Consider the following 21,106-nt stretch of genomic DNA (forward strand, 5'->3'; position numbering starts at 1 on the left):
AAATTTAAGTTAATTCCAATTCTAAATTAAAGTTTAAAGCACTCCTAACCATTAAATGTAAGTGCAAGTTCAAAAGAAATGAATATATGAGGTTGCAAAGTTTGTTATTTAATAACTTCTATGTTTTTCATTCGATTGTACTGAAATTTTCAGAATACTATAAATGAATATAGACATGGTTGGATATCATTTTCAAACTGAGAGCGTTCCAATCTGTCTTAGGAAAATTACAAATTTCTGCCCGCAGTGGAGCACACTTCCACTTGGCCCGGCAGTTGATCTATAATTACCGAACTTGGAAATCGTTTTCGAGCCGAGCAAATGCAATGCCGAAAAAAAAACCCAAACTCGAAACCAAAGACCAAAGACCGAAGACCGAGCCCAAGTATAAATATCATTGTCAAATGTGCTTTTAATTGATGTAGACAGGCACCGAACACATTGGACAGCCGAGAGCTGGACACTCGAGTTGGCCAGGCGGCAGGCTCGACTCTGGCGATCTGACAAGCTCACATTAGCAATAAAATATCTAATTGGCGGACCCCGATCCCCCAATCCCGTCCACCACCTTCTTTACTGTGGAAAATGAAAATTTCATTTACCACCCGGCCCGGGGGTAATCGAGACTTTTGTTTTAGCAGAGATTTTCTGTTCAATTTTATTTGTTGCCTGTCGGTTGGTTGATCGTGTGGCTTGTACCGCTCTATAAGGCGTGATTTATGCCTTCCAACAGCGAATTTATTTCGCTTCTAATGAGTAATTTACACAAAATTGCATTAATTTGGCGGCCAAAGCCCAGGCCGGCGACAAGTCATGGCAAATTTCTGACATTTTCCTGATTTATTGGTATGCGCAGGCCCCCAAAGCCATAGCCAAAGTTGATTTCCCCGAGCGTCAAGCGTCTGAGATTTTTCAATAATTGTAATTGTCCAATTTGAATTGGCTTCATTCTTTTAGGCCTGGCCAAGAAAGTGTTGCCAATTAACACAAACATAGCGGCCGGTGGTGGAAAACTCGGTGTGATGCAACGATTTCCATATGCGAAAGCAATGCAGTGCAAATACTTGCCCCGGAGAGAGATGATTTAGTGGCTTTGCCATCTATGGCGCACTCGCATGTCGACTTAATACGAGTCTATCGGCGGGATACACATTTTAATTAATATGTACAAGCATCACCTAATGAAGCCGCTGCTCCAGACAGGCGGCCAAGACGTGACCAACACGGCAGCCAGGTATTTTTGGTATTTTTACAACACCCCAGCGATGCACCGAAAACAATTTGTAATTGAGTAAATGATAAGCTGTGATAATAATAAAACCATAATCCAGAGTTGGGATTAGATGCGGTGCACTTAAAAAATGTGTAGAGGAACTAAAAACAAACCAAACATTTTCTATATGATTAATTAAAGTATAAATAAAGTTTAGACAACTTTTGTTAGGTTCTTAAAAAATGTATAAGAAGTTCACAAAACAAAAATAATTATTCAGGGTGAGTTTTAACAAATTTATCCATAAAAATATAGAATATAAAAGGTGTTAGTTATTTAATCTTATTCCCATATCTTTTCTCTAAGTGTACACAGACAGAGAAAGAGATGAAAGACATTTCCATAGCGAATGCGAAATGCTGGTAAAATGGTGCGAATGCGAATGCCACTGCTAGGTGGCTTACATTATATGGCCAAAACACATAAGGCCATGATTTATAGTTTGTGGTAAATTAAGAAATTAAAATGCATTTATGGTCAACTCTCTGGCTTCTGTTGGCAGCTGAAAGCAAACCCCCAAACCCCTCGCCACCACTGTTACTCTGTCGAATTAATTGCCAAAATTTTTGATAAGATTATATATTTTTTTTTGAATAGGCCGACGACCGCCCACACTAAAAGGAAACCAGCAACCAGCAACCAGCAACCAGCAACCTGCACCCCCAAACAGCACCAAACTTTTTTTCTTAATTAAAATTTCGGTTGCATGCCGGGGAACAAATATTGTGTTGCTCAAAAGGCAGAAAATTGTTGCCAGATATTAATGTGGCTTTGTAATTGGTTTTTCTCAAGTCCAAGTCACGTTAAGTCAATTAAGAGAAATGAATTTTCGTATACGGTATATGAACGAACGGATGGATGGATGGATGGATTGCATGGATTGGCAATAACAGTGGCAATTGCATAACACAGTGGAGCACCCCTGTACGCCTTCCACAGGTTGACAGGGAAACTTCTATCATAATTAATCAAGATGCATTTAGAATTAATACTGGTTATATTATTTACAATGTCATTTTAAATACATTGTTTGGGAATTATCAGATCATTAGCAAAGTTTGCTTCGAAAACAAAATAAAGTTTACCTTCTGAGAACACCTGACAAATTATACAATGAAGAATATACTATTTAAAACTATATCTTAAGTACTTCTATAACATCTGTAAATACTTATAAAATCTAACACAAAATCATCATCTAAGTCCAAACCAAGTACTTCCAATTGTTCATAAATCCAATAGAATAAGATATATTGCATAATTGTCACAATAAAGTTGCCGCATTTCATAATCTTGAAATATGGTGAAGATCTTTGTGGCAAAACCTTGGACCACATTACCATTTAAGCTCCATTAGTAGCGCCAAATATTTGTGCACGTTGAGTTTAATTGGTTCCTGCGCTGGCAGCAACAAGTTGCAACGAAACGAAGACGCAACCATGATGGCAGCGTGGCAACATGGCACTGGACTCTCATGTTGCGCCATTGCGCCACTTGTTGCCATCGAGGCAATTGCCGGACCAAATTTGGTCCGCTCCGCAGTTTCCCCCTTGCGAGAACAAGCTCGTTAAACGTTTTCCTATTGCAATTGCGCTATAAATTCTACCAAAAATGTAACTAATGAAGTGTTATGAAAGGTGCTCATAAATCGTTGACTTCAATTGAACGTTTTGTTGTTGCAGGAACCAGGGGGTAAACAGTTCAGCAAAAAAGATGATCTGAGAACTTAAAAGCTTTCGGATGGAAGAAGAGCAGCTTGAAGCTTATCTCAAATGGAAGATTTGCTGGCGATGTCACAGCATCAAGTTCAATGTCTTGCATCATTGCATACCCTTTAATTGGGGTGAGAAAGATGAGTCTGTTGGACCTAGCGGTGGGTATAAGAACATTTACTAATTTTTATACTGGAAATTTATTCCTCTATAAATATATGTTTGCTTGTAGCTTATAAATTTTAAATGTTTTAATCAGATTCAATCTCATTTGACGAGTATTAATTACCAGATGTAATTATATATTAATTTTCTCATATATGTAATATTAAATTTAAATGTTTTCATAATGATATTATAAAGCATTTCAAAACCTTGGTAAAAAAAAAAGAATATTTCTTGAACCTCAGATAAATCTAATTAATAAAATTATAAGACATTAAAATCATTTTATAAATCTGCCCTTTATCGTGTTTTTTACCTTTTTTTCCTTGGTATCAATTATTCGTATATTTAATTTCTATTCCTACTATGCACATACATATGTATGTATTTATATTTTTCCTTATCACCATTTCATTTTGTGTTTGATACTTCACTCTCCGCAGTGAGAGACAAAATGAAAGTGGAAAAATATTAAATATATTTCGACTGCCGAAGTGTAAAGATGTTACCCCAATGGATTCCTCTACCGCTGCTCCTGCTCCTTATACACCAGTCCGGAGCAGCTAGCTTCTGCACCAAGGCGGATCAGTGTGCCCTTGGTGAGGAGATTAAGCCAGTGGCAGGTCCAGTGCCCACCCAGGCACGCTACGATTACACGCGGATCTACCAAGTGGAACTGGGTAGCGAAGAGCATGTTCGGCTTTTTCAAGCTCTGGAGCTGGCCAGCGATTCGTGCTCCTTCATGGGCCATGCCCGTGTGCCGGGCCAGAAGCTAACCATCATGGTGACGGCCGCCAAGGTGGCTGACTTCGATGACCTGGTGCACAGCTACAACGTGACCCATCGCATCTTGAACCACAATTTCCAGGCTCTGATCGATGCCAACTACCGCGAGGTGGCCCCCGAGGGTACGACACCCGAACAGTTCGACTGGAAACGCTACCATCCGCTGGAAAGCATCTACGACTGGCTGGAGAGTCTGGCTAAGAAGCGACCCGAGGTGGTTAGCCTATTGGACCTGGGCGCAAGCACTCAGGGATTGCCCATTAAAGGTGTGAGGATCGGTTTTGGCAGGGAAAATCTCACGAGTGTCTTTGTGGAGAGTGGAATCCATGCTCGCGAGTGGATTGCACCTGCTACGGCCACCTACTTCATCGATCAGCTGCTGAACTCTGAAGATCCAGTGGTCCAGGAAATGGCACGCTCTTACAACTGGCTGATCTTTCCCAGCGTTAATCCCGATGGCTACCGCTACACCTTCCAGGGGGATCGCATGTGGCGCAAGAATCGAGCTCTCTTCGGCATCTGCCGGGGTGTGGACCTCAACCGGAACTTTCCCTTCCACTGGAATGTGACCGGAGCGAGTGGTGACCCCTGCCGCTATGATTACTCAGGACCTTCGGCGGGCAGTGAGGTGGAGACGCAGAGGATAGTGCAGTTCCTGGAGCAAAATGTCCATTCCGAGAGGATTCGCACCTTTATATCGCTTCACAGCTACTCCCAGATGATCATGTTCCCCTACGGACACAGTGCAGAACGTGTGGAGAACTATCAGGACCTGAAGGAGATTGGTCAGCTGGCTGCCCAAAGGATCAAGGATGTCAGTGGACGAATCTACAAGAGTGGCAGCATATACGAGACCATCTATCCATCGAGTGGCGGCTCCAAAGATTGGGCCCATGGACACCTAAAGATACCCATCACCTACTCGTACGAGCTACGCGGACCGGCGGACAGCGAGGATCTGTTCATCTTGTCCGCCAGCGAGATTGAGCCCACGGCCGGTGAAGCCTTTGCCGCACTCCAGACGATCGTGCAGGAGGCCGACAAACGTGGCTATTACCAGTGATCGGTTGCTCCGGCTCCAGCTGCAGCAGCAATTCCGATTCCGACCTGGAGCTTGGATCCGATGGGGGACGATGCTGCGATGCTGCGATCCAGCTATGCAGCGATGATGATGATAAATGTCGTCTGGCCTGGCAGTTCACATGAAAAACACATTACGCGCCATCGTTTCTTAATGCTAAATAATGATGGCAAAATCATGACACAAAAGATCATAATAATGTTGGTAAATCAAAGCAAATATAGTCAGACTCGAAGCAACCTTACAAAAATAGTTGCAACTATTACAGTTACGATGCATTGTTATTGTACACTTCTAGCAACATTTGGGTCTATTGAGTTTGTTACTTGTTTTGTCAAGTTTGGGATATAATACAATACAAATTTAGATAGAACGGGCTATATATACCTTTGCTCTTAGGATCAATTTCTTGTATTAATCTAATAACTTGCAACTTCAAGAGTGTATGGCTATGGTGTCCTAGCTGTGACGGGGTTTCCTGGCCATGTCAGAACCTCAGTCTGGCAGCTGACAGGCAAGTTATGAACCTGCGCAGCCTCGACAGACGGACACAATATGCATGTTGCACTCTCGCACATGCAACATGGACTAGCAACAACACCACCACCAGCAACACATTGCAACGCTGCTGCTGAGTGCGGCGATGTTGCAGACTTGTTGACGGCAATTGTCGAGTTTTTTGTTTTGTTTTCGCCTCGTTGTTATTGCTGTTGTCGGTTTGTTGTGTTTTGGCCATTATAATATATATAGTTGGGACGGCAGCAGGAGGAGAACTATGGCAGCCACACATGCCAGACATTGGCCGGTTAGGTTAATAATGTTGCTGCTACGAGGAGATGCCTGTCGATGTGGCCTGGCGATATTGATGTTTGCCATAATCACGATCTAATTTATTTACAAATTGTGTTGAAATCATACGTTCAAAGTCGTGTTTAAAAGGTTCTTTATGATTTATGCCAGCGTTGAAAAGCACCGCAGCAAACGGCAATAACAATAGCAAGAACAATTGCGATCAGGAAAAAATTTCTCACAGTCGCAGATGGCCTGAAATTTGTTTCGTCTGCTTTTATGTGCACCTCTAATTGATTGGGCAAGTGGACCAAGTGGAGGAGCGCGAGCCTAGGTAGTAATAGCGGCGGCGCGCAAACCAGGAACCGCTTGCTCTCCGAGAGCCAGGCTAATTTAGATTTATGGCGCAAATCGCAACTTGATGCGTGATGCCGCCAAGACAAGCCTGAACGCTCCTCCTTCGCCTCCACCTCCACCGCCACAGCACATCTTGGCCACCTCCACTCCTCCTTGGTGAGTGTTGCATGTGGCCATTTGTCATCGGTCGAGAGGATCGTGTGCTGCAGCTGCGATTTCAGTCCGTTTCAAACGGGCACGACGCCAGGGCCCCCAGTCAGTCCTTCTACCACTTCTCCTGCCCGGGTGAAACTCTCTTTTCTCCCGCGGTTATAATCTCGCAAATGTTGATAAATTGAACGATTGTTGATTTTCACGCTGCAATTGCCCGGGGCCGTGTCACTGTGCGAGGCTTGGAAATAAACATATCAACATGATAAATAAGAGGCCCATAAGCGGAGCCGGGTTATCAGCACCGGACGGACACTCGTGTAACCGAAGGACAGCCTCATAAATCAGCAGCAGCCTCCTTCTTCCTTCTCGCAGAAAACAACAAAAAGAAATGGACAAAAATGTGAGCCGTTTTAATCGCTGATTTCCGCTTCACAAGAAATGGAATGGAAATAAATGTGCGAGGAAGAGAAACACATACCCGATAAAAAGGTATGTACATATGTTGGACAGCAAACAGGTTTCGATTATAGCCGGGGAACTTTGGAGTCAACCCTCGGTGCTCTACACTGCACTGCACAAATGAGATCCGCACACACAGCTCGGGCTCGCGTTCTCGGTTACTTATTGATTTTGTTTATTGAATTATTTTGTGGTTTTGTTTCTGTTTGTTTTGTTTGTTGTATTTAGAGGGCAACTCCTTGCTAGTCGCTCATTGGATGAACAGTAAAACTAGGTTTACAAAACTTTCGCCTCGGAGAGGTCGTCCAGGGGCTTGCTGGGTGGCGGGATCTTGTACTCCGTCTCGGGCGTCTCGTAGATCTTCTCCTCCTTGGGCTCCACAACGGACACGTTGTCGGGCAGCGGCTTCTTGGGGCCGATCTTGTTCTTGGGATCGTAGGGCAACATCACCTTGACCTTGATGCCGAGCACGCCCTGGCGCAGCAGAACGTGACGGGTGGCAGTCTCGACGTAGTCGTTGCACGGATCACCAGAGTGGATCATCAAGCCATCGACGAACTTCATCGACTTGGCACGCTGACCGCGCAGCTTGCCGGAGACGACGACCTCGCAGCCCTTGGCACCGGACTCCATGATGTAGCGCAGCACACCGTAGCAGGCACGACGGACGGCCAGTCCTCCGGTGAGCTTGTAGCGCAGCGACTCAGCCTGGGCGATGGCGCACAGGCCACGGGACGCCACCTTCTCGGCGTACAGCTCGATGCGGCCGGTCTCGAAGTTGAAACGCTTCTGGACCATGGCGGTCAGCTCACGGATGCGGCGACCCTTCTCGCCCAGCACTTGCTGGGTCTTGGTGGCCATGATGATGATCTCGGTGCGGGACGGGGTCACACGCACCTCCACGCCGGAGTAGCCATCCTCGGCGAGCTCGCGAGTCAGGAACTCGTTCAACTCGGCCTTGAAGATACCATCGGAAACGAACTGCAAGCGTAAGGGAAACCATTATTACCACCGATCCAACTTGTTGTTTAGCGCTCTCCACGCTGCAAAGACATTGGGACGCCCATCCGTTTGAGGTTATCTCCGAACCGCCAGCGAATGGACACTTTCCGGGCGACTTTTTCACACAACTCTGGAGCGACGAAGGACGGACGGTAGCGGCACGGCATCCCGGACTTTGAGTAGCGATATTTTCATCAAATTACCTTGCGTTTCTTAGAAATTGGCAGGCTGGCGTTCATTTTGACAACTCGTTCGGAAACGTGGTGCAGAAAAGAAAGAGAAAGTGTGACCGGCGCCGGTCCTAGAAATAAATCCGAAAATATACTAAAATATATCAAAATAATCTTAAAAATACCAAAATTAAAAATTTGCCTATTGGTAATGAACTCTGCTAAGTGGGTGTTCATTCAGATCTGGCAACTCTTCAAATCACTTGTATTCCATGGATCTTTGAAGTTCTTGCTTACAAAAATTAATTATGTCTGGACGAAAATTCTTATTTTACGAAATATTACAATGGATGTGGAAACCGCCTGGAAATTTAAATTTCCAATAGCAGTCTGGTAACTCTTATATGCTATTCGGGTTCCGTTCGGTGTGACCAATTATATGTGAGGTAAAATTCTCGCATTTGTCGGTCAATTTCAATTTCGTAGGCGGCAAGGCAGGTGGTCACACTGTTGTTTGTTTTTTGATTATAGAATGTTAATTAAAAGTTAATTATGAACCGAGATCGCCGTTTCTGGACCGACTTCATTGACATATATAGAACCCAGCCCGCTCTGTGGCGCCGTGGCAGTAAGGAATACGGCGACAAGTGGCTCAAGGGCAGGGGTTACGACCGACTGGTGGCCAAACTGCGCGAACGGTACCCGAAGGCGGACCGCCAAACGGCGATCAAGAAAATAAATTGCCTCCGGACGAACTATAGGCGAGAGAAGCGAATGGTGGATATGCACAGACGGGCGGGAGAACACTGCTCCACGACCCTGTGGTTTTTCCACCAGTTCAGCTTCCTGGATGAATCGCAGCACACCAATGAAAGCCAGGATGTTTTCCAGGAGCCGAAAGAAGACAACGAAGACCCTGATTTCTACAGCCCTTGGCAAAAGCAGCTCAACTACGGGAACTACATTGAGCTCTACGACGAGATGCTGGTGGACAGCGACTGTGACAGGGAAGAGGATGGACTAAAGGAGAATCTAAACTTCTGGCAGGAGTTTTTCAAAACATATGAAGGCTTACCCTCCCTGTGGAAGACGGACAGCGCAGAGTATCGAGACAGGCAGCGGAAGAACAGAGACTACAAGGTTCTGGTAGATAAACTAAGGGAGGTCTATCCCCGAGCGGCCTCCAAAGATATGGCCAAGCGCAGGATCAACCACTTTCGTTCTGCTTTCCAACTTGAACACAGAAAAGTTTTGGATGCTGAGAACTCCAAGTTGATCTATGTTCCAAAGCTATGGTGTTACAATCTCTTGTTATTTCTCAGCGATCACCTAGAGAGTAGCGATGATCTCATGGAGAAAGAAGAAACTGGTCAGGTGTGAAAATCTAAAACTTAACTATAATTTATTTTATATCTAATTATTCATTGAGTTTTGCAGAAGACTTTCCGGGTTGTCGAAGACTCAAAGGGATCTGCTTGCTTCTCTGAGTTCAACAGATTCGATAATGAAGTGAGGAAAATCTAAGATATATTTTAAAACATATTTAAATTCATGAATTTACAGACACCAACAGACCTAAGTAGCGCATTGAGCAACAAATCAAATAACTCCAGTACCCTGGAGGACCCCATAACTTTATCGTGGAGTGCCCAATACAAGGAAATGGACGGACACCAAAAGATCTTGGCCCGGAAACTAATAGGCGACATCTTGTTTCAGGGTTGCCTGGGCAACCTAAACATGGAACTAACCAAGGCCGTCCAGAATGTGTTTAGTTGTCCAGAAACTCAAAAAAGGTAAATAGGAAGCAATAGCATGCACTTAAGTGACCTTACGTTATTGTTAAGTATTAGATGTTAATTGCTTAGTGTTAATTAACTAACGAAATGCTTCAGGAAAAGGCTGTTTTCTATAGATATGTTATATCATCAATCTTTCATGACATTTTGAATCGAAATGACATCCAACGTATTCCAAGAATTTCATTATACCTAAATCAGTGACCTTTTAAAGTTGTTTACTTAAGAGTAAGGACCTTTCAAAATCATTTCCTGTATCTGCGACATTAAATATTGATATTGGCAATTTCCAATTATTTCAAGCATCTTGACACAACTGTAACCAAGACCTTTGAACTCTGGTAAACACCAGACCAGGGCCATCAAACCGAAAGCATTGCAATTAATTAATGCCGCTGGGTCAGCGAGTCAATAAAGGTGGAGTGTCTTTGACTTTTATTTTATATATGTATATTTGGTTTGCGAAACGATTCAGAAGCAGCTGACAATATTCCTTTTGTTATAAATAATCTAAAACTAAAACCAAATGATAAACCCTATCTAATCAATGTTTTATCTTTGTGTCACTCAGAAAATAATTAATCTATGAGCTTTGGGGTATGATAACTCTTCACGACATAATAGTAATCATTTGCGGTTTGTCGGCGGCAATTGTTGTTGAACTCGATATCCCCGGCAGCATGGATATATCCCATCCCCTCTCCCCTTTTGTGACATCTGGTTAGTCATTCGCTCGTCTGGCAATAATAAACCGTATCGACTGACATAGCCCGTCGTCACACATCAAGTGAAGTGAAGTGTTTGGCTGCTCACAATCGCAATCACAATCGTCGAACATCTTGTGTTTGTCGCCTTGCCGTTTACCAAACCGACCGACCAACAAACCGGCAAAGCCAACAAACAATATTTCCGCACACAAGCGAGGCAGTAAGGCGGCAAGTCGGCGAGGCACCCAGGCAGACAATGCGACAAAGCGGCATCAATGTGAATTTTCGCATTCATAGACATTTGCATTGACACGGCCGCGATATGTGATATGGCTCTGTGTGTGTCTCCTGGTGATCCTTTTCCCCTTTTCAGGCCACACAAAGCGCACACAATGCGTTTAGACAGCGATTGTTTGGCTTTCTCGTCCTTTTGTTGGTGTCACGCCTCCTCTATTCTTTGGTTATATACAACACCCGTCCCCCGACTGCTAACCGCACTGTGAGTGTTGCAGTTAGATCAACAATGGCCGAAAGAAGACCCATTAAAATATGGTCGACTGGCAGTTGAATTTTTTATGAGCTCGCCCGAAAGTATGCCACATAAAACTGCACTGCATAGGTGACCCTCTTCGCGCGTTTTTAAACGCCCATAAAACGCCCGGTTTCATGTTAACCGCAATCTTAGTTTTTTATGGGTTTTTTTCCCATTACCAAAATTGATTATTAAATGATTTTGTTTTGGTACTAGAAATATCACAAGTATTTGTTATTTTATGGAATACAATTTTCTTTATTTTAAAATGTGTATTATTTAATTTAATGGGCTTATTTCTTGGGTATAAATATCTAAAGCGAAAGTTACCTGGTTAAACATTCTAATAGTTAATGGCTTCATTTACCTTACAAATTCAGTTTTATTACACAAGTTCTTAATTTTTATAACTATTATTATTATATATTATATTTAAATTAAAACAAACTAAGTAAACACCATAAAATTCTCAAACAGGTGACCTTTTTCACGCGTTTAAAAAACTATCCCTAAACGCCAACAATTGTTAACCGTAATCTGCTTTTTTATGTGTTTTTCCCCTTACCAAAAACATTGATTATTTTTACAGCCGGTGTTAGGCGAAACTTATTGTCTAGTTCTTTTTTTATTTTATTTTATTTTTTTTTTTTTGGGTCATGCACGTGCCAAAGCCGATTGGATTTACATGAAAATCGCATTCATAGTTGAGTGTTTTTCGTGTTGCATCAAATATGCTGTATGCTGCGGTCTCCCGGAATTTGCGGTTATTTTTCCTTTTTTTTGTGCATTTGAAGCACTTCGACTTGTTTTGCCAACACTCGGTTATTATTTGGCACTTACTGACGGCGGCACTGCTCCTTGGGCTCCTTGTGCTCCTCCCACACCCCCGACAAGAGGAAGACATCAAAACTGCGGAAACGGAAGATATTCCAAGCATGCAGCCACAAAGTGGGAGAGGAGAGGGGAAAGAACGAGAGAGGTATAGCACCTACCCACCGGCGATAAGAGATGGCAGCTTGATGAAGTTTTTGGCGGCAATGCCTGGCAGGAAATCACTTTCGTTACGCCGAAAAAAAGCAAGAAGAGAAGACCGAAGAAGATGAAAATCGATTGGTTTTGGCCATCAGCGAATTCCATATGCAGATTCATTGGCCAAAAAGGTAAGCAATGCAGATGAAAGGCGGCCAATTTGTCATACAGCGACAACGATTTGTCAAGCGAAATAAGGGGTGTATATATTTAAGGCTGAACTTTATTTAATGGATTAAGAAATAGTTTAGCGTTGGTAGAAGCTTGTCCCACTTTAAAGTGCAATTATTGCATTCACTTTAAACCTAAAACGTACATAAGAGAATCTTCTAAGCATGCTGTCTTAAGTTATATATAAATACATAGTTAAAATATTTAAAAATTTAATCAAATCGATTGCTTTTGCCTATATGCAAATTCCCTATGTATATTTCTTGGCCCAAATGCAGATGAAATGCGGCCAATTTGTCGTTTCCCTTTTCCCCCCCACAGATGGCGCGCGGCATCTTTAAGCTTCGCTTTCCTTTAATGGCTTATGCCTGGAATTGTGTAATGTATGCAGGTGTGTAAAACTTTTACATTGCACGTGTCGGCAGACACTTAAATGTCGAATGAATAATTCCGCCTGCCACCATCGTCGGTTGGAGCGGCAAACTTTTATTGCTCTTGGCACACGAGCAAACTCTCTGTGAGTGGCAAGTAAAAACACACAGAGCAGCAGCAGGAACAGGTGCCTCAGGATTTGCCAAATAACTTGAAGCAATTCACATTTTGCCAGCTGCTTAATTGGAGTTCACAGGAAACTGAATGAGGCCCAAATCCGTCTTACCGGAAGTCCTTAGCGGAGAGTGCATTGCACTGACTGCCAACGGTGCGTATACTTGATGCGGCCGCTGGCCAACTGACTGAGTGGCTGAACGAAGGATGTGCCTGTGACGACTTATCAGTAACGACCTTTTCTGTGGCCTTTCAGACATAAATACTCACTCACTGGAAGTGAAAGGTTTATGAAACAAAAATAAAAAAAATATTTTACAAAAGTTTTGTCCAAAAGTCGATGATTTAATGCTCTTATGCGTCTTGAAATGGATTAATATGTATGCGGATTTAAAGATTAGTAAGGAGAAATTATTAAAACATTAATTGTTGATAGTTTTATCTATAAATTAATGATATGTTTATTATAATGAACTTTAAGCAGAATGCTAAACTTACAAAATCAGTTAGTAAAGGATGTTTTTAAACTAAAAAAAAAGTAAAAAGGTATTAAAGTCTCTAGGCATGGTTTCTATAAACTTATCTTTACAAATATTAATCTATTAATCTTATTAAAAATACTTCCATGAAAACCATTCAAATCCATATCCCTCCGATAAACATATTTATTAACAAAATGTGTCCTTTGGCTTTCACAAATGACAACACCCGTTTGTTTGACTTTGCAACGTTAGGGAAATATTTACAGCTTGAAAAGGATTTCTTTTTTGTGGCCATCACATATGTTTATATTTGCATTTGCGGCTGTGGCACAAAAACAGGGATTTTCTATGCGCGACTCTGTAAGTCGTCCGTCGTCCGTCGTCCGTCGTCCTGGCATGGGCCATGAAATTGATTTTAAATGTGATGCTGCCTAAAGAGGATGGGACCTGAGACCTGGGGAGACTGTGTGGACTATGTCAAAGGACATTGCAAACAGTCGGCAGCAATAATGACGATGACGATGATGATGTGGATGTGGATGTGGATGTGGATGAGTATGATACCAGCAAGCAGTGGAGGTGATGCCAACGGTGTCGGTATCGGTGTCGTTGTCCTCGAATGAAACCGCACGTATGACATCAACTGGCAAGTCGTTAGTGCGGATTTAACTGGCAAAAGAAAAGCCACACGAGCAACAGCAGCAGCAAATCAAAGCGAGTGTCCATCAACATTATGGGGACCTTCAACAGTCTCCTGCACTCAAAGAAATATACAAATATTTAATTTAAAAATTAAGCTACATGAATATAATAAGAAATATGCTAAGAAAATACCAAACAAATACATGTAAAAAGTAAGACTTTCTCTCACATACTTTCTTACTTACTTGGACTTAATCCCTAAATGAATAATAAAATTTCTAAAAATCCAGCATCAGCACTTTTTTAAATGTACTTTTATCCCGCTTATGCAAACAGACACCGCCTCCCTTCCCCCCCTCTTGTATAGGGGGGAAAATGGAAAAGCGGAAAAGTGTCAGCGCTTGTCAGAGTGCGGCCATGGCCAGTGCCAGCGACTGTTTGTGAACAGCGAGCAAAACTCATTATATTTCTGCTTGCCGCCTCGTTTTTCTCGGCTTTTCCAATTGAAAGCGCCGGCCGGTCCCTCCTTTAATGTTTGTTTCTGATTCAGTTGCCGTTACTGCTTGTACAGTAACTGATTCTCTCGTTTTTTTTTAATTTATTTTTTATTTTAATCGCACACGCATATTTAAAAAAAAAAAAATACGCAAAGGGCGTGTGCTTGTGTCAGGTCGGGGCTTTGATGTGTCAAGCGTTCGATATGGAGGCGGACTCGGCTCGGCTCGAGCTCGAAATTAATAAAATTGGACGCTGCATACAAAGGCAAAGGCACAGGACACAGCAGCACTGACACAAGTATCCCTGTGTCCTGACCCTCTTGGCTTTAAGGCAAATTTTTCTCTTTACTTTAAAGGTGAGGCCACCAAAAAATTTGCATTTATCGACAGGAGGTGCGGGCAGCAGGTAACTCTCATTAAAATGTAATTGCCCATTAAAAGCGAACGGAGGCACCTTAGGCTTCCTGATTTGAAAAGCTTTGGCTTTTTGTGTCCTGCTTTGTTTCGAGTTGTTGCGTTAATTGAATCGGCGGAATGACAAGCAAAACGATTCCTTTTGTATGGCCCACGGGCAGCCAACGATGGCCACTTGTGCACTCGTTACGCATACGCACCGTGGGCCATACAAAACATGGCTCCTGGCAGTGACCGCACATCGGAACAAAGCATCCACTCGGAGGGTCCACTTGAAGAAAATAAGAGCTCTTCAGTATTGGTTTTATTCAGAGATTTTTTGGGAACATGTTTTGACAAGAGAAAAGATTTTAAAAAGTCAGCTAAAATATGCATTTATTTGTGAATAAATATCATTGGTTTCTATTGAATAGCTCAAGGATTTGGTTGCTTTATACACTTCTTTATAAAAATACACATTTAGATTACCTATTACATATTTAAGATCTTTAAAATATAATTTCTTGGAATTTTCTATATGCATAGTGTTGAAAAAAATGTATGAAAATTAATTATTTAAATTAGTTTAACCTTGTTATAACCTGTTTCCTGTACACCCATTTACATCATCATCATCATTATCATCAGCCAAAAGTTTTCGTGTCGTAAGCTGTTTTTTTTTTATTGCATATTTTTTGTATGCTTTTGTATGGCTTGACCCCAACACAAACCAGAGTTGTCTGTAAAAAATGAGAGAGAGGAGAACGCAAAACACAAGTTTCGTTTTTAGTAGTAGTTTCATTTCACCATTTCCATTTCACTTCGATGGTCTGATTCGATGTTTGCCGGCTTGACAGTTTGTTTTGGCCCACTTTTTGGTTTCTAATTGTTTGGAGAATGGCAACTGAAAGGTACATGAGAGCAAGAATTGATATCCTAAATGGGAGGAGCACCCTGGAAATTCAAGCGGAAATTCCTTAAAGTTGCAGTTGCCAAAACTTTATAATTTCCCTATTTTGGTTTCAGTTGCCTTTCTTTTTGCATAAAATATCTCCACAAACTCGTGCCTAATAAAGATGCAAACTTGACGCTGTATTGACACTCGGGGGCATAAATATTTAAACCTAATTGCAGGCGCAGTGCGCGCTTAAATCATTTTTCTTTAATGTAATAAGGGATGCCGCAGGTGGCGGTGACAACAACAAAACTCAATGTGGTGTAAAAGGATTTCCTTGTACAAGGATATAAGCCTAGCCATTGCATATTAAACATGCACACACATATACGAACATGGAGTGCCACAAAAGCCAAGTAAAGTCCAATGACAAAACCATTGCGCATACGCAGTGTTGTCCCCAACTTCCGGTTGTTTTAATGAAATCATCTGCCTAAAAAACCTGGCCTAAATACACTTATTAATTTAATTTTAACAACAAAAACTCAATTTGTGGAGCCACTTTAGACAGGATAAAGTTTTGCCTTAAAAGTTATCCTTACATTACTCTCTCCACTCGACTTGGCATATGTGGCCATGTTTTCGATTTGTTTGCAATCCACTAGCTGCCGAGATGCAACTGCAACTTCAGTTTGGTTGCCACGCAACGGCAGCCAATTAACGCCAAATCCCGGACAAAATCCTTCTGATCCATCTGACCGCGTATGTGCGTGTGTGTGTGTGTGTGCTGTGTTGGCCCTGTGGCTGTCAGTCCTAATTACCCGTCTGACTTCTCTAATTTCCAGGAGATTTTTTAATTAACAAAAGCTGCAAGCCGAAACCAAAGGTGCACAAATAGACAGAGCAAAGGCAAAGACTGAGATATATAGTGTCGCAAATTGAGAGTGACATTTCCGTAAATTTAATCCAAGTCAAGAACAAACAATCTTGAATTTTGCAATGAGTCGAAAAGGGGTTAAGTTGAAATGCAATTTCCTCTGCTTTTTAAACCTATATTTAAACTAATTATTGAACCAATATATCACATTAAATTTGCTTTTGGATTTAATATGTTTTCAATGTTATCTTTGTAAGATTCCATGTATCATTGAAAGATTACTGCAATCAATCAAAATTAAGCCACTAAATCTTCCCCCAAAAAACATGCCAACTATAAAATTTCTGGTCAAAATTTCATACAGAATATTTTTCGAGCCGCAACAAGAGTCCACAAAATACCAAATTCTCATTTAATTGCAACCACAAACCGCACTAAGCTCTATGAAAATGCAAATTGTTTGCAAATGGACATACTTTTGGACATGTGCGGAATTCGAATTTTGGGGGCAAAATATATGTGTCCAGGCTCGTTTTGTTGCGGTTGGCCATTTTCGATGCGATTATCATAATCTAGCATAAATGATCAAGTAATTCAGTTTCAATTCAATGTTATGCTATGCCCCTTGGGCCACTTTTAACTTCATTCTAGATTTAATTCTATTTTATTTTTCCGCTTGCCAGAGTGACATCATTAATCACACCGAGAATGGGGGCATTCGTTCATTGTTGGCCAGAGATAACTGTCAAAAACTTTAATTATATTTTCAGCATGACAAGGACGAGGACAAGGACGACCATGCAGGCATGGAGGATAAAGATGTGACTGCCTTAGAGCTCGACAAGTTGCCCGACACGAGTACGTGCCACAGGCGTCAATGGCAAAGAAATCCACAAAAAAATCCGAAAAATCCGAAAGCCAAGGGGATAAAAAATATCCACCCAATATAGCCAGAGTGAATTTCTTGTGATTTGGCTGCCTGGTCAACTGAAATATTATATTCGCTTGGTGCACTGACAGGACCCACCAGTTGCTGCACTTCAATAAAATCAAATTGCCATTCAATTTGGATTGTCAATTCCAAGAGCCGACTGCCGACTGCGAGAGTGGCAACCACCTATGCTCCTCGTCTGTCCATTGTTATTTTTATTTCTGCAAATTGAAAACGCTCTACTTAATCCCGACGCCTGGCAAAGCCTGACGGAAAACCCATCACCGCTCAATATCAATTAAAAAGGAAAAAAGAATAGCGTAGGGGAAAATAAAAAGCGTAACGAGAGCAAGCAATCTGCCGGGATTTACTCCGGCCACTCTCTTGCCCTTCATCGAGGGGGAAAAGTTCCAGAACCCAAATCTCCCCAAGGGCATCGAATTGTGCCAATTCTTTGAAATATATTTGGCTACGCTGGGAAAAAATAGAAAAATCTTATAATTTTAAATGAATTTGTATGATTTCTTGTCTTTTTTAAACCTATAAATATTAATTTCCAAGATATTTATTTTGTTATTTATCTATCCAGCAAGATTGGTCCTTCAAGCTTCATACTTCCATTAGCAGCAGCTCCTATGAAGCCCCTAATAATAATCTTAAACAATTTTTCCAAGTGCATTTATGTGTATATTATACGTGTGAGTACTTGTACCACTTCATGGTATCAATAAAAAATCATTTAATCGAGATTAAGTCTGCAACGTAGAATACCAAGCTGGCATTGATTGCATTTTAAGTTTCCCAGGCGAGCGTGTTTATCGGGCAGAGAAAAGAACTCGCGCGCGCTTTCGACTAACGAGCCTAACGAAGTTTTCAATGTAATTCAATTGCTGCGACGAAGCGGAAACGGAAACAATGGTGCTGCCATCATCGCCATAATTGGCCCGTCAATCTCGTGAGCTTCATTAGCCGTAACGGCTTAATGCGCGCCAACCGGGCGTATGCGTCATTTTTGACACTGCTCCCCCCGTTCGGAACAAACAAAATAGGCGACAAAACAGGGCAATTCAATTAGCCAAGCGAGCAGTAACAACAACAAACACTAGCAATATGCGTTTGGCCAAAAGTCATTCGAAGGAAGACAACCCCCCAATGATGGTCGATGGTCAGGTTCATGGTCAGAACAACAAAAAAAAAACAAGAGGCAGGTGAAATGGTTTGGAGTATGGATAGTTGGCAGCTGGCACGTTGATTGAATTGCCAAGTTTGTTCGATGCGCGACAAATTCAATTGCCAAGGCATACAACCAGTGATGGCTAATAACAATTTGTTTTGGCAGTAAATAAATGGAAAAAATTGATAAACAATATAAATACATTATTAATAAAAGATAGTGTATAGTTTATTACATTAATGACATTCATATGGGTTTCATTTTAGATTTATTTCTATTATTACTTAATTTTAATAATCATTCCACTTGTTTTGAAAATAATTGAATAATTTAAATTATTTAAAAATGTACTTTTATATCTAACTAAGATCTCTCTAGCAAATAAACCCAACAGCACTGTCGCTTACTTCCCTGATCCCAGCAACAGGCAGGCTGCTGGCAAATGAAAGGACATTCTAGGATATTCGGGTGTGTGTGTGAGTGGAATAGATGCAAAGGATGTTGCATCGGGCAGGTGATGGGTGCCGGCTAATTGCTTTGGAAATTGCATGTGACGAAACATATGGTTTATGTAAGGAGGATGTGGCCGTGACACGACGCTATCTGGCCTGGCTAATTGGATTATGGATAAGCCAATTTTAACATGGGGGCTTCACAGTTTGCGACATAAACAGCTGCAAAAGGGGTTGAGTCGCCGCAATAATTTCAAATCAATGTCATAAGTATTTGTAAGTTATTTAAGAACAAGACAGGAAGCTAACTTCGTCACGACGAAATTTGTATACCCTTGCAGATTGAAATTTGATCACTTAAGATTAATCCAATATAATTAATTATGTTTAAAAATAATAAAGTAATGCCTGCTTTCATTTTATTCACAGTTGGTCATTTTCCTATATTTTTAACGATCGTTTGTATGGCAGCTATATAGTAGTCCGATTTTTCATAAATTTGTACAAAAATTCTAGATTAATATATAATAGCTATATATGAAATTTAAGGAAAATTTGTTGAATACTGTAAAAGTTGTAATTTTTTTTCTTAACGTTTTCCTATCATTCCTATGGCAGCTATATATATTTATATATATAGTCCACCGATTCGTCATGCTCCGATTTATATACCAGTAAAATTATATAAAAGAATAACTCCATAGTTTCATTCAAATTCATTCAAAATTGTTTCAAAACAAATCTCACACATATAGACATATGATTCCCAACTTGTTCTAACATCCCCGGAACGAAGTGACTCCTGCCAGCCCAGTCTCAAAAATGTATTGTTTTACAAAAGTTGCAAGTCATTGTTTATTATTGTTTAAAGTTAGTAACTGATCATACATACTTACTAGTCATAGATACTTACGGTTCAGATTTACTTATTGCTCATATTTACTTACTGCTCAAAGTTAATTATTTACTGATCATAGTTACTTACTGATCATAGTTACTTAATGTTCATTGATACTTACTAATCATAGTTAACTTAATGGTGATAGATACTTACTGTTTAGAGATACATAATATAAATGTTATGTTTAAGACTTACCGCAGTAGAGGACACGTCATTGTTTACTTCCTTTTAGTGTTGTGACCAAAAATGCTGATTCCATCCAAAGGGAGCTTCTTCCTAGTCATCCAGATGTATTGCATTGGCCACGTCATATTTTTAGGCCGAAGGCTGATCACTTGCACTATCACTTGAGATGTTAACACTAGGTACCCCTAGGACAGACTGAGGAGCGCGGGCCCTCAACGCCTCTATTTATAGTCCGCGAGCAGAGCAGAGCAGAGCAGAGAAGAGCAGAGCAGAGCAGAGCAGAGCAGAGCAGAGCAGAGCAGAGAAGAGAATGTGAGTGCGTGGGAGAGAAGCTGTTGCCTCTAGAGATTAACATAGAGCGATTAACATAGCGAGAGTGGGGGAGAGGCAGAGAGCAGCAGCGAGCTAATATTTAATTTAACTTTAATCAGCAAGTAACTTTAAGCAGTAAGTAACTCTGATCAGTAAGTATCAATGAACACTAAGTAACTCTGAGCAGTAAGTAACTCTAAACAGTAAGTATCTATGACCAGTAAGTAACTCTGATCAGTAAGTATGTATGTTCACTTACTAACTTTGAACACTAATAAACAATGACTTGCAACTTTTGTAACACAACACATTTCTGAAACTTGGCCGGCAGCACTCACTTCGTTCCGGGGATGTTAGAACTTGTTGGGAATCATATGCACAGTTGTGCGAGATTTGTTTTAGAACAAATTTAATCTATTTCAATGATCTATGGAGTTATTCTTGTATATAATTTTACTGGTATATAAGTCGGAGCATGACGTATCGGTGGACTATATACAGTCGAATCCCGATAATTCGTACCCCGCTAAATCGAAAATCGCGATAATTCGTAAAAAATTCTGTCCCCTTGAAAAAAAACTCGTTAATTCGTAGTATTTGGCGCAACGCAAAAGAATATTGAACGTCTTATAA

General features: G+C 41.2%; 3 protein-coding genes across 3 annotated transcripts; 2 read left to right on the top strand and 1 right to left on the bottom strand.

Moving 5' to 3' along the window:
• The first annotated feature begins 3,246 nt into the window (after positions 1 to 3,246).
• Positions 3,247 to 5,284, top strand: LOC110184670 (zinc carboxypeptidase). The gene has a single exon (XM_020953281.2). It carries the CDS (start codon positions 3,653 to 3,655, stop codon positions 4,997 to 4,999), a length of 1,347 nt encoding a protein of 448 aa, XP_020808940.2. The 5' UTR covers positions 3,247 to 3,652; the 3' UTR covers positions 5,000 to 5,284.
• A 1,685-nt stretch (positions 5,285 to 6,969) lies between these two features.
• Positions 6,970 to 8,050, bottom strand: RpS3 (ribosomal protein S3). The gene is made up of 2 exons (XM_020953983.2): positions 7,981 to 8,050; positions 6,970 to 7,756 (listed from the first exon to the last, which is right to left on the bottom strand). Exons 1-2 carry the CDS (start codon positions 8,014 to 8,016, stop codon positions 7,052 to 7,054), a joined length of 741 nt encoding a protein of 246 aa, XP_020809642.1. The 5' UTR covers positions 8,017 to 8,050; the 3' UTR covers positions 6,970 to 7,051.
• A 449-nt stretch (positions 8,051 to 8,499) lies between these two features.
• LOC110185234 (uncharacterized) lies at positions 8,500 to 18,197 on the top strand. The gene is made up of 4 exons (XM_086839910.1): positions 8,500 to 9,321; positions 9,385 to 9,456; positions 9,511 to 9,743; positions 17,288 to 18,197. The coding sequence occupies exons 1-4, from the start codon at positions 8,500 to 8,502 to the stop codon at positions 17,340 to 17,342; spliced, it is 1,182 nt and encodes a 393-aa protein (XP_086696036.1). The 3' UTR covers positions 17,343 to 18,197.
• Positions 18,198 to 21,106: the final 2,909 nt, after the last annotated feature.

Source organism: Drosophila serrata, unplaced genomic scaffold (genome assembly GCF_035046125.1).
Source record: "Drosophila serrata isolate PLE 108 unplaced genomic scaffold, ASM3504612v1 contig_382, whole genome shotgun sequence".
NCBI classification, from domain to species: Eukaryota; Metazoa; Arthropoda; class Insecta; order Diptera; family Drosophilidae; genus Drosophila; species Drosophila serrata.